General features: G+C 49.4%; 7 protein-coding genes across 7 annotated transcripts; all 7 read right to left on the bottom strand.

Moving 5' to 3' along the window:
- Positions 1 to 58: 58 nt before the first annotated feature.
- On the bottom strand, positions 59 to 1461 carry AA0111_g10607 (hypothetical protein; the record flags this gene model as incomplete). Its single annotated transcript, XM_028644377.1, has 3 exons — positions 59 to 525; positions 574 to 688; positions 739 to 1461. 3 exons carry the CDS (start codon positions 1459 to 1461, stop codon positions 59 to 61), a joined length of 1305 nt encoding a protein of 434 aa, XP_028501800.1.
- Positions 1462 to 1891: 430 nt separating this feature from the next.
- AA0111_g10606 (hypothetical protein) lies at positions 1892 to 2589 on the bottom strand (the record flags this gene model as incomplete). Its single annotated transcript, XM_028644376.1, has 4 exons — positions 1892 to 2018; positions 2077 to 2198; positions 2268 to 2335; positions 2403 to 2589. 4 exons carry the CDS (start codon positions 2587 to 2589, stop codon positions 1892 to 1894), a joined length of 504 nt encoding a protein of 167 aa, XP_028501804.1.
- A 1362-nt stretch (positions 2590 to 3951) lies between these two features.
- AA0111_g10605 (hypothetical protein) lies at positions 3952 to 4862 on the bottom strand (the record flags this gene model as incomplete). Its single annotated transcript, XM_028644375.1, has 2 exons — positions 3952 to 4464; positions 4524 to 4862. The coding sequence occupies 2 exons, from the start codon at positions 4860 to 4862 to the stop codon at positions 3952 to 3954; spliced, it is 852 nt and encodes a 283-aa protein (XP_028501798.1).
- Positions 4863 to 6570: 1708 nt separating this feature from the next.
- AA0111_g10604 (hypothetical protein) lies at positions 6571 to 7092 on the bottom strand (the record flags this gene model as incomplete). The annotated part of the gene is made up of 1 exon (XM_028644374.1): positions 6571 to 7092. One exon carries the CDS (start codon positions 7090 to 7092, stop codon positions 6571 to 6573), a length of 522 nt encoding a protein of 173 aa, XP_028501797.1.
- A 111-nt stretch (positions 7093 to 7203) lies between these two features.
- On the bottom strand, positions 7204 to 7377 carry AA0111_g10603 (hypothetical protein; the record flags this gene model as incomplete). Its single annotated transcript, XM_028644373.1, has 1 exon — positions 7204 to 7377. One exon carries the CDS (start codon positions 7375 to 7377, stop codon positions 7204 to 7206), a length of 174 nt encoding a protein of 57 aa, XP_028501841.1.
- A 2355-nt stretch (positions 7378 to 9732) lies between these two features.
- On the bottom strand, positions 9733 to 10426 carry AA0111_g10602 (hypothetical protein; the record flags this gene model as incomplete). The annotated part of the gene is made up of 5 exons (XM_028644372.1): positions 9733 to 9737; positions 9790 to 9940; positions 10054 to 10221; positions 10312 to 10325; positions 10384 to 10426. 5 exons carry the CDS (start codon positions 10424 to 10426, stop codon positions 9733 to 9735), a joined length of 381 nt encoding a protein of 126 aa, XP_028501803.1.
- A 612-nt stretch (positions 10427 to 11038) lies between these two features.
- AA0111_g10601 (hypothetical protein) lies at positions 11039 to 11865 on the bottom strand (the record flags this gene model as incomplete). Its single annotated transcript, XM_028644371.1, has 2 exons — positions 11039 to 11199; positions 11268 to 11865. The coding sequence occupies 2 exons, from the start codon at positions 11863 to 11865 to the stop codon at positions 11039 to 11041; spliced, it is 759 nt and encodes a 252-aa protein (XP_028501802.1).
- Between the last annotated feature and the right edge of the window lie 985 nt (positions 11866 to 12850).

Here is a 12850-nt window from a genome sequence, read left to right as displayed (position 1 = left end):
CTCTGTTTTGCTACTTACAGCTGATCTTCAAGCCATGATCCTGCTCTAACCACGGTCCTCAGCCTCTCAACGGACCCTTCTTCCATGCCTCCCCCATACCACCCAACCCTCCAATGTTCGTCAGCAGCGTCTCCAAATTCCACGCCTCCCTTTCCTCTCCGATGCCCAAGAATCCCAGGTCTGCCAACAGCCTATGCGTCTTCTTACCGTACATTTCCGCTCTCCCTTTATCCCCCTTCTCCAACCATAGCATCGCCAACATGGCGTACTCATCAGTCAACATGGACCAAATCCCCTCTTCCTTGATCATCTCCACAGATTCTTCTGCCAGAGATATCGCTTCGGTGAGTTTGTACTCTTGCGCTAGTTCTATGATCTTTTCCTCGGCTTGCGCGATCACGGTGCGGCGGAGATCTGAAGCCTGTCGTTCTTGGATAGGGAGGCTACATAGGTCGCATGTGCATTTGAAACCCCAGCGCCGTATTAGAGATTGGCGTTTCGGAGAGGGGAGTCCTAGGAGGAGGTCTAAGTTATATCAGTATGGCTAGTTGGGGGAGTTTGTGGGTATCTTACAGGATACGGTGATTTCCTCGCCAGGTTCGATATCGCGGTAGGCTTTTATGGCCATTGAGACGCCAGCGCGAGAGAAGAGAACGAAGGAATTCGGGTTGCAGGCATGGTTTATTCGCTGGTACGTTCAGTCTCGTGATATCTTGTATACCTCACGTCGTGACTTACTGAAATCAGTGGATATAACGCCTTCGAGCTGACCTCAGCCACCGTACTTCCATAAGAATTTGTCTTCATAATATCATCTTCCAATCTCCCTTCTGTGTCCTGTTCTTCATCACCTTCATTGGCGTCGCCTCTGTTTCCGGCATGCGCAGCACTCATATCTCGAACCATACCCGGCACGAGCAATTGATCCACCGCCCTCTTCAACAACTTCCTGTTCTCCTCATTGGTCAAAGCATTCTCGGCTTCTACATCTACCACAACAGCTGCTTGGTCAATCATGAATGTCTCGTACATCTTGATCTTCCGAGTAGCTACTACGCCTTTCGCTTTCCCAGGTACGTCCACGATCTTCCATGGTTGGCCGCCAAGGTACAGACGTTCAGCGTCTTGCTGCGTTAGGAAACTATTGATTGGGTTGTCGTCGAGATATTTTGTTGCTAAATGTGCGGAAGCTGGGGAGAAGACGAGGGAAAGGCCATGTGGGCCTGTTGTGTTGGATGTATAGACGCAATATTCCTGATCCAGTGTGGTAAGATACGAGCTGGTAATGCAGTATGGCCTGTGTGACCATGGCACATGGTGATGGGTTTCAGCTGAACCGAGGACATGTTGTAGATCTGGTTGCAGGAGGTCATTGATATTGAATACACCTACTGTTGCACTTGCAAGGCCAACCGTGGCTAACGCTGTAACAGCTGCTGAAGCTAGGAAACGAATGTCCATTACGTCGAGTCGCCAGTATGGAGATTTCGAGGAGTGTTCAATCAACAACACCCATGCGAAAACATCACTATGAATACAATCCGATTTCTCTTGGTGTTCGTTACCCTACAGCTCCAGAAGTGGCAGCATACGTCAGGCACCTTTACCCGGAAATTTACCCCAGACATCCCTTACGAACCCAAGAACTTGGGACTTTGTACGGTACATCACGGCAGCCCACTCGCGAATAGAAATCATAGTCGTGTCGACGTCCCTAGTAACGCGCATCCCATAGGCTTGTCGCCTAGAAGTTTAGATGTTGCCATTGAAGAACGCCGTGCCTCTCATATCTAAATCTGACACAATGTTGGTGTCACTCGTAGAGACACATTGTATGCTCTGTATCCAACAAGATAGCAAATTACATTTTTAAGATATTCACTGCTTGTAATCAAGGTCTCCGAAGTCGCACCAGCTCTGCTCCATTTCCGTATGCGAATTCCGAACCTTGCACCCTGTCACTACCTGAAACAACGCAAGCATCCAAGATAAATCCTGCGCCCCGAGCAACGTCATTGCTAATAAGGTTAAATGTCAGTTTGCAGGACTGTTTGAGTTCTCAATAAGAATGCTTACCAGGAAGAGTCTTTGTTACCGTCGGTCGTCAATGCGGCCGTGTTGATCTGGCATTGCAGATAGACGTTGCGGCAGTTGGTCTTGCGGGCGACGGTGTTGATGCATGCAACAGCATCTGTGATCTGTCAAGCAGGGTGATGTCAGTGACTTTCCTCGCCCGGCATCTTGAGTGACTGATTCGTTTCACGTACAAGGCAATCTGTGTTCGCGCTCTCATAGCAGGTAGCGCGCTTCTCGTACAAGCTACGACTGAACTTGGCTATATGTAGATTGGTAAAGGTAAGCTTCCGTTCAGGCACGATGTATGGATCAGAAGGTGGACATACCTGACGGTGAAGAATCGAAGTGTCCACTCTTGAAGGCAACGACGACCTCCTCGGGTGTCATGTTCTCACCATCGGGATTCTCAAGAATACCATCAACCCATTCGGAAAAGGATGTAACTGCCTTGGCAGCAACTACGGCCTGGCCGAGTGCTAGGAGAGAGGCAACGTAAGGGAGGAGTTGGACCATTGTGCTGACAGGTGCTAACTATGAAGGTGTATATCTGTGGATTTCTGTGTAGAGAGATGAAGACAGCGAGCAACCATAGCTACCTACTTATACTGTTGACTTGATCAGAGGAGTGCACGAACACAACGGCAAGCTTTTACTTAGTCCGCGCTTTAGGTCTTTTGATTGGTGGTTTACATGAGAAGCAACGAATTGTGGACTGACGGGTACAAAAGTAAGGACTAAAGGCGGCATTGCTCCTCTTCTTGAGGCTTTGCAGTGGGTTTTGTGGGCGCCTTTGGATGCCTTTGGATGCCTTTGGTTGCCTGATCGTCTCGATGAAACTACCTCGCCGAGGTGGCTGAAGTTCGGCCCGAGCCGCAAGGCGTCACCCGGCCAGGAATACTTAGATACGTTCTTTTCAACTCAGTTCTATCACCCTTAGGTGGTTTGGTTTCTTCTGAACGCATCTGAATACACTGCGTTATAAGTTTCAATGTTCCAAGGTGTCTGGTGTCCGACCCTCGTCCAATCTCGGCCGGAGACTGTCAGGATGCAGGTTTATTCCCACTGCGCCGAGTAGCCGAAAAGGTTAGCCTAATCAACGATAGTTGACTGTGGAGCAAAACAGTGCTCGTACATAATCAATCGATCGTGCTCGCGCGCACATCCAATCGCTCGATTTCTTGGGTAATGCCTCTCCCGCTTCTGTGCAGCGTAGGTACGAAGTCTCACCGCAGCGACAGGACGTTGGTTGCTGACATACATCGGAGTTAATTTATTCTAGCACAACTTCAATGGCTCCTCTATCTTCGACCCACTAAGTTGTAGTAGGAGATGTAGTGCCTATTACTGACTGGCGGAATGAAAAATGCTACACAGCCAAGCTCTGGTTGCCTAACAACAGTGTACCGTTAGCTTACCTCTCGTCAGTTGTCGATTTGACACCCATAGTTTTTGACGGCGTTGGCGTCTACTCTTATAGATTCAAATCCTTCTGGATTGACACATACTGCATGAGCGTTGTCGCCCAGGTAGCGATGTCCTACCAAACTGAAGATTGGCGATGTTAGAAGCGTCGCACGCTGAGGTAGTGAGCTGGCAGAATTACATCGCAAGGGTTGCTCGCTCAACCGTTCCCATTCGTATCCGGAAGGCACCAAAAACAGGTTAGACTGGAGGAACTCATCTTCGAGGATACTTCTATAGATATGTCACCTCTCCCATAAATTCATATCGAGTCTATACGTCCTTTATGACTGTCTACGACTATGTGTAATGGGAACGATAGCAACAGAACCCACGTTAGTCTGCTTGACAATTCTGTTGTACAACGTTCTGTTCGACAAGCAGGATATGGATAGCCGGGCCTTCATCCCAGTCTCAAGCGCGATTTCGCGGTTTTCTAGTAGCAGTTCTGCATGGTGGACTTCCTGGCGTTTTCGCGGATTTCCTAGGTCGCCCACGGGGCCGCTTTGGTTCCGAATCATTTACCGTCTTCGGCTGATGACCACGGGTGCGCTTGTTCTGGATCTGAACCTTACTCGAGACTTTGGTCATCTTAGCGTTTCGCGGTGTTTTTGAATGGCGATTGAGAGCATTGTCTGATATCTTGAGTCTATTCCGCAAACGAGTTCTGGCAGCTTTGGCATTTCTGGCTTCTTTCCATGCTTCTTTGATCTCCAACCATTCCGGGTCAGCTAGATCTGAAATGTCGTCTGTCTGATGTACTAGCGGATCGTGTTCCTCGGAATGTATGAGCCATCTTTCAAGATGTTTGATGACGAATTTGCGATGCTGATTAGCAGCGAAATCATGGATTTGATCGACGAGACATATGAGCTCATACGCCAGCATGAAGTCTGTGACATCGCCACCCCATATGGTTTCCGCGTGCTGTACTCTTATTAGCTCGATGTTATAGCAGAGCGAGACATCTTGGATATACTACTCACACATCCATCCAAGTAATACCATGCTATGTAGACTCTCCAGGATGAGCCACAAGAGGTAAAGCCAAAGAGTTGGTAGTCCTTACTCTCTTTGGACTGGTATCTTGTGACGTCCGAGGGGTCTCGAGCCAGGTCATCAAGCATGGCTAAGTAGACCTGGAAAGCATGGTAAACCTGATCCTCCGCTTGCTCCCAAGCAGATACACGTTTCTTTGCTTCGTATACAGCGAACGGAAATATAAGGTTTGATTCACCCCATAGCCCATCGACTATCAGTCCGCATTGCCTGTCATGCATCTGAAGATCGATACGGGTATCTAATAGAGATTTGTTGGGTTGCATACTGTCGTGGTTAGCTGTACAACCATCCACTTCGCATACGTAACCATGCTTGAGATTTGAGGCATCATAGGTCCTCAGTCCCATAGTAGCATCAGGTATACGTCTTTTGAAAGACCACTTGTTATCTGGGTCTTCTTCGATAAACTCGTATGGTCGCTTGTCCCTGCGATGGAAGTCAGACCTTTCTGCTCCAAAAATGGATGGTAAGTGAGCCAAAGAATGAATACAACATTTCGAATGTGTCATCGTCCCTGATCAAGCTGAATACGTCGCGCCATGCATCTGCTTCCCATTTGGACTCTGAAGCCTCAAATACCCGATTTCGTACAGCTCGCGATTGCAACCTGTGTGCTCGCTTGTCCAGATCTGTAAGCTTCTCTTTGCTTAGTCGGGCCCGGTAGAGTTCACGATCAAGCTCGGGACAGAATTTGCCCATTACTCGTGCCAGCGGTCGAGATGTTGACCATGGTAAAAGTGGGCTGATGGATACGGTTTCGAACGGTTTCGGTATCAATGGTTTGGTGCGTTTACGCCTTGAGAGTGAAGTAATAGATAGTCAGCGATCGATTTGGACTATACTCTCGAGAAACTAACTGTTCTAGTGCCATGACCTGGAAGACCTCGATCTCAATATGTTACTGGTGATTTTACAGTAGAAGATCGGAGATTCTTATACATGTGTTTACAAGGTGGTGAGCATTAGGCAACCGCCAACGCAAAATGCGGAGGCTTATCAGCCATGAAACTGCTTACCACAGCCAAAATCATGCAACTCATCCAACGAGTCTGGACGCGTCATACGTTGTAGCGTAAAAAGGCGCACGTGAATGGATGCATTAAGGCACGTGAATGAATGTCGTATACATCGAATAGAATGCGCAAAATACTGAGACCAATTGGAGATGGACAGTAACACTTACTGTGAGCATGGGGCACGTCGAGATAGATAGATGGAGGGAGGATGAGCGATATGCATGATTCTGTTGTCTCAGATTTGATCCTTCGTAATCACTTTCGTTCGCGTCAGCCAACTACCAGGAGTTTATCCAAGCACGTCATTCTAGAATCAAGGACTCTAGAACCTGCGCGAAACATTGCTACAGATCACTCGCTGATAAGAGCATAATATTGTCAATGTTAGTGCAGACTAGAGGAAGCAAAGACATTTTGCCTAGTTGCATGCATCGAGAGTGTCAAGATCCCTGCTTTGGTCACTCTAGCTTGCAGCAAGATCAGCTCGACCTTTTGTGCAGACGTAGTATTCACACCTCCCTCTTCCCACTAAGACAGGAGGCGTACTTGATGCTTTACGTAAGATCTAGCTGATTTTCGTACAAATTATGTAAAACATGGAGGCTAAAAAGCAAGCCGAATATTCCCACTGTGTGAAACACCTGATCTGCTGTAGTCCATCTGGTGACACACCTAGCGCACGATGTGAAGGACAACGAAAGGAGAGCCTCCATGACTGTGGTGGCGGTATCTACGTCGAACGCGCGTAAGTAGTAAAAGAAGTAAACGATAGAGGAGATCGCCGGACCGAAGATTACGATAAAATAGGTAAGATCCCAAATGAACCGATAAGTTTCCGAATGAAGAGCCTTCCTGAAAGGCTCCAACATGCATCTAGGTACCAGGGGGGCAAGGATCGGCTGTATTACGGACATCTATGATGGTTGTAAGCAACAATGCATGAGGTGCAAGCTGATCACTGACTTACTATTCCATCATAGAGGAATTTCATGAACGATAAAACTGTCTGCAAGTTTTGTTGAAACGTGTGGCGCTTGATTTCAGTCCGCAATCGTGCAAAGGCTCTCGCACTACCCTCGCCATATATGAGCGGCATCTGCACCCCGAAGAAACCCAGGAGACAATATGCCGCGTCCTCTTCGCGTTTTGTCCTCCTATGCATTGTCCAATCTATCCTCTCTTCAACATTGTAGTTGGCAGAGTAGTCGCTGTCCTGTAAGACGTCGATAGGAATGTGCGTTTGACGTGCGATACCCTCTGGAATATTCGCTTTGTCTCCCAGTTCGGTTCCATTTGCAGCGAAGAATACCAGTGTTTCCGGTGCGAGAAGCTCTTGAAAGGTCCAGCCGCGCGTAAACCATCTACTCGATAAGAAAGTGTCTACGGGGATTTCCTGCCATGTGATATCCAAGATGCGACAAGGAACGTCCGAGAGATAGACGTAGCATTTTGTTGAGCCCTTATACCACGCGTACATTGAGTTGATGGCCTCGGAGAGTTCGGCGCCGCTACCCTTGTCGATGCAGCATGTATCAACCCAGAAGAACTTCAATCCATGTCTTGCCGCCTGCGCAGCGCAGAACCGCAGCTATTCGTATCCAAGCTTTGTCTTGCCTTTGCCCTTGCCCTTGTATTTATCTTTGAATGTGACTTCTTCATGATCCGCACCCCAGGTTTGAGAAAGAACCGCATATGGCGGGATGTTATCAAAGTATTCGACCAGGCTGAAGTCGTTGTCGGATGTAGCCTGTAAGAGGCGCATATGAGCGCCTGTGTTGAGAGTTGTAAATAATTATAATGCAGATAGTGCGGCACGCGCATACGCTGAATTACTCTGGAAACAAATGGTACGACATTAATTATAGGAGCCACTGGAATACGTCAGTACAGCAAGGCTGCGCGAGATGCGCGAGGAGATCGTCTCACGTTAGCGCTCGCTTCAGCAGTTTGTCTTCGTGTCAACCATTGTCGTGTGGGCGACCACTCGCTATATCAACGAAGCCCGTATGACATCGGCAGGTTCAACAATAATTAGACCTCAATTACATGCGGAATGAAACAGCTAAAGAAAAAAAGTGGACGCTTATGGTAATTAGAGAACATACCTCGGTATCGCTAAAAGGAAAAGGTTGCAATGCTTGCAACAGGCGAGGTATAGTGTCAAAGTATGACCTCGGTACACCAGATTGTATACATTGAGTCAGAGACATGGGGTACATGTCCTTGCTTGTCGATGTTATGTCGAATGAATTGATAGAGCTGTCTTGAGCTAGCATCAATGTTAGCGCCGCCACCTTCAAATTCGCGTCTTGCTGATACGTCATTTAGCCTTTGCATCATCAACATTTGCTACACATCTTAGAGACTCGAGCTTACTTCGCTGTCATCTTGTTTATTCGGACTAAGAACGCCGAGTTATATTGAAAGATGTTAGAGTGGGCGCCGCCTAGTGAGGGTGAAGCATTACGTGTATCGATTAGCCCTGCCAAATGGTGCGTGGATGTATTAAGCAGCCATCAAACTAGAGTCCCCTGGATCAAAGCAGTCTCGGTTTTCAAGGAAGACAAAAGAAAGAGGCCAAGACATAGCGCAACAGCAAAGTCTTTTCGTCAAACTGAAGCTTCCCACTTTTGCAGAAAGGATGCCGGATGGTGCTCGAAAAGATGTAGGAGAAGCACTCTTGATACTGAGACTTGACTGCACTTTCTTTTCCGGGATGTTCCTAACCTCATCGCTCGGTCTGAACCAGGACTAGGAGTATTGCAGCATATGCTGCAGTAGCAGCAAATGTTTCATGAACGCGCATATTAAGAAAGACTCCAAGACTGACAGCGCACAGCAATGTGAAAAGCATTGTGCTAACGATATCGGCTCTCAAGGTATACCGATTGATGAGAGGACCGCAAAAAAGGATGAAAAGATCCACTATGGGAACCATCTTGGCGAGAAGATGCATGAGTTTCTCGTGCATATTTCGTGTGGTCATGTAATGAGGGAGGTTGTCTTCGAGCAACTTGGAAATGTCAATGGATGGTCCCCAACGTCGTGTCCGTACATACCTGATAAGGCCAGTGGTGACGTATGAACCTTAAAACCGGGTCTTCTGGGATACCTATCGGGTTCTGTTCAAATTGATCGATCTCCTTCTGAAGTCTTCGAAATGCTCTCGTGCGTCCCTCTCCGTAAAGAAGCGGCATGTTGATGTCTAACAGTCCCATCAAACAATAGGCAGAATCCTCCTCTCTTTTAGTCTGTCTTCCTTTTGCCCAGGACAGTCGTGCATCCGTTTTATAAGGGTTCATCGCGTCGCGACAACCCTCGAGAACAGCTCTCGGTATTCCTGTAACCTCAACGATACTTTGCAGGAGTGAGACCCTATCTCCTATGTACCGCTCTTCTGCAGTGAAGAACTGAACCGTATTGGGAGCGATGAGTTCCTGCAGTGTCCAGCCACGGGTAAACCACCTGCTAGTCTGAAAAATTCGAGGATCGCTCTTCACGTCTTCGCTAGTGATATCCGAGAGATACACATAGCACACTGACGCGCGTTGATACCAACGGTACATAGAGTTGATGGCTTCTGATAACTCCGCACTGCTGCCTTTGTCAATGCAGGCTGTATCTACCCAGATGTAACGGAGATTGCTGAGTGCAGCTTGTCGTGCGCAAAATTGAAGCTTCCTGTACCCGATCTTTGTGGTACCTGTCCTCTTTATGATATGTCGATAACTGACTTCTTCGTGGTCATCTCCCCAGGTATGGGAAAGGATAGCGTACGGTGGTATGTCATGGAAGAATTCGGTGAGACAGAAGAAGCCATTGGCTTCAAGGTGCAATAGTCGCATAGCTCAAGGCACTGGAGAAGTGGATCGCCTAAAGAAGATTAAACCTATGTGCAGACTAGAACATCAGATGAGGTGTAAGCTGCGGTCAGGTGAGCGTGAGATTGACAAAGCAGCAATTTGAAGTGGGGTACGAGGCGGTGCAACAACAGTACATGCGCATAACTCCATCCTTCGTGGCGGTGCGACTCAAATCTAGCGTGCTTTCATTTTTGATTGCTACTTTTGAACTAGATGTAGGCGTTGTTATCCCGTCCTAGGCGGGTTGTAGTCGTTCAACCTATGCATGATCAACATACAGCACTCTGCGCCTCAAAGCTTCGAGCTCATACCAGTATACGCAATGCACTCAATCTCAACCGGCACACCCTTGGGCAGCTGCTTGACGGCAACACAGCTGCGCGCAGGCTTGTGGGAGAAGTACTGCTCGTACATGCCGTTCATCTCGGCAAAGTTTGCCATGTCGTCGAGGAAGACGTTGACCTGTCAGTGCAATCAGTACCTTGTTTTACCCGCGTTTCAAATCCTCCAGGATCGGTATGCCTCTCAAGCCACATATCAATGGGACAAGACGTGTTTCGCTGGCGTAGACGCACCTTGACAATTCTGTCCATAGCAACACCCGCCTCGGTGAGAATACCCTTGATGTTCTCGCAGCACATCTTGGTCTTGTCCGCGATGCTGCCCTCGATCAAGTTTCCCTTGGTATCGGCGGGGATTTGACCGGAGACGAAGATATTGGGGCCTGCAACGATGGCTTGTGTCTTTGGTGTGCCCGTTAGCACTATGTATATCGAGGTATAGCGTGTTTGTATAGCTCATTAGAGCTTCATAAGGCAAAAAGGAAGACGTACGTAGGGTCCAGCAGCTACACCATGTGTTAGCAGAGCTTCTTCCCAACAAGTGGATATTTCAGCACAACTTACGAGGACACGCGTTCGCGGTGTGAACCTTCTTAATGTCCGACATCTTTCTGATAGCTTCAATGGAGTATACTGGACGTGGTTGCCGTAGTATAGAAGTCGTAGAAGTAATGGTAGAGGGAAAAGATCTCAAAGCTCGCAATGTAGCTGTGCGTATAAGCAGCATGGGACAGTTTATCTACGTCAGGCAAACCAAGGCTATCGTCGGCGGAGGCGCACCTAAATGAGCGCGTCCGCCCTATCGCAGTGACACGAGGCGGGACCGGCATCGGAAGCTACCCCACTTTCCTCTTTGGTGGCTGCTGTGTCAGCACGATGCAGGGATGTCCTGTGGCATGGAGGGGTAAACAGCGGAAATTTTGGGCACTGCGAGTTTTGCGACGGAGAGCGGTGCGCATTCAGACGGGCGTGACCTCGGCGTGGTGGACAAGAAGAACAGTCTAATGTAGCCTTGGTACGCATCATAGTGACCAGTTGTCAGTGGAGGGATTTGAACGTATTCATCATAAATCTTCGCAGCGCTTTCCCATCTCAGCGCGCATACATCGTGACTATACAAACCGCCAACGCCGCCCATATGCAATTCCCCAACCACCCATCTATATCATGTTTTTTTTGTTTACGGCATCGAGTCGAGATTCATTCCAATGTTACAGATCTACTGCACCATCTTCTCCTCCTGGCCCGAAAGCAATGTGTGTACAGGCGCATCGAGCTGATCGCGGCCCTTGAGGAAGTCTAGCTCGAGAATGAAAAGGTAGCCCATGATCGTTCCTCCTAGCTTCTTCACCAGAGAACCAGCTGCAGCTGCGGAGCCACCTATAATCTCGTTAGCAATTATTCCACACTGTTTGCGCCGAACACGCGTAAGAAGGAAAAGTCCTCACCAGTTGCGATAATGTCATCAACAATGAGCACCTTCTGCCCGCTCTTGATAGCATCCGCCTGCATCTGGAAGAAGTCGCTTCCATACTCCTTCTTGTACTCAGCCGTCTCACACGGACCAGGCAACTTGCCCCTCTTCCTGACGGGCACAAAACTTGCACCCAGCCTCAGCGCCAGACTAGGTCCGAACAGGAACCCACGCGCATCGAGTCCGACAACGACATCAGGCTTGGCACCCGAGGCGCCAAACTGCTGCTCAATGGACAATTCAAGACCGCGCAGCAGTCCCTCGTGCAATTGCGGGTTGGCAAAGATGGGCAGGATGTCCTCGAACAAGATGCCTGGCTCGGGGAAGTCTTTGAATTGGCGCAGCGAGGCCTTCAGCGTGCTTTTAAGACGGGTGAGTTCGGCGGCGGGGGAGGGATGGGGGGTGGACTGTCCTCCTTGGGCGGCGCCATGGTCGTTGGAGGAGAGGGTTGGATCGGGCTTTTGCGGGGGTGGGTGTGCGGCGGTTGCGTCGCCCTTGAGTGGGGGGTCGGCGGGCGTCGTCGTGTTGATGGGGTGTGTGGTGTGGGCGGGCGTGTCGTGGGGGGCGGACATGTTGGAGGGAGGGGGAGGGGGACGGCGTAAAGATATAAGACGGAGCGGACTGCAAGGTAAGATGATGGGATGGGTGACGCGATAGATAGGGCTAGGTAGGTTGCCGGGTTGGGGTAAGGCAAGGTGGTCAAGGCTGTCCTGGGTTGCGTTGGGCTGGCTATGGCTGGCTGCACTGCAATGCTGTCAGATTTCGGGGGGGGGGTGTGTGTGTGGTGCGTGCCTTGTTCAGGAATTGGGTCTTGCTTGACCTGCCCGGGACGCAAAAGAAAAAAAATAGTTAGGGCCGTCTGGAAAACGGTCCGTAGGCGCAACACAAGTCCTTCTGGTCCCACCTCCTCCGAAACTCTGATAGGCGAGCACAAGAGCGGCCAGGGAAATCGGGGCGCCCCGCCCTTGTTGTTCAGCCGCGAAGCAGAGACACGTTCGAACATGGTTGCCTATACACCACCACGCTTCTCGATGCGGCAGCTCCATAACCCTCAACAGCACAGAGCCATCCTATCGCACTCGCTGCACCACCCTGTGTATGGCCTCATCCCTGACCCACAACTAAATCCGCGGCGCCAAACGTGTGCCAGAAAGTCCCTTATCGGAACCAAGGCATGCCGAACTGAACGTGCATTCTCACATGTCGACGTCACGGAAGGGAGCAGAATTTGTTGGGAAGCGCAGTATGACTCTTACCCAGCTGCTTTCTCTCTCTTTGCACTTTGCGACGCCATGGATCCCATGTGTTTGGTCGTCTATAGTAGTGTTGAATATCGCGTCTTCTAGCTTTGGATTCGCGATTCGCGCAATCTATTACACAAACACGACATGTCAACACCGCCATGGCCATAAACTTGCTCGGCTCGTAAGCAAAAGCCAAAGCCAGCGCCGTCGTAGGCGTAGCGGCACTCTACGTGCAGTACCCCACGGATGAAGTAACCGAAAGGCAACTAAGGCGTTGTGGCAGCGGTGAGACGTTCTAGAAGGTCGAGCGGGA

The sequence above is a fragment of the Alternaria arborescens genome (genome assembly GCF_004154835.1).
Source record: "Alternaria arborescens strain FERA 675 chromosome Unknown contig_37, whole genome shotgun sequence".
NCBI classification, from domain to species: Eukaryota; Fungi; Ascomycota; class Dothideomycetes; order Pleosporales; family Pleosporaceae; genus Alternaria; species Alternaria arborescens.
Note: the sequence above shows the minus strand (reverse complement) of the source record. Positions and strands in the feature narration are given on the sequence as shown.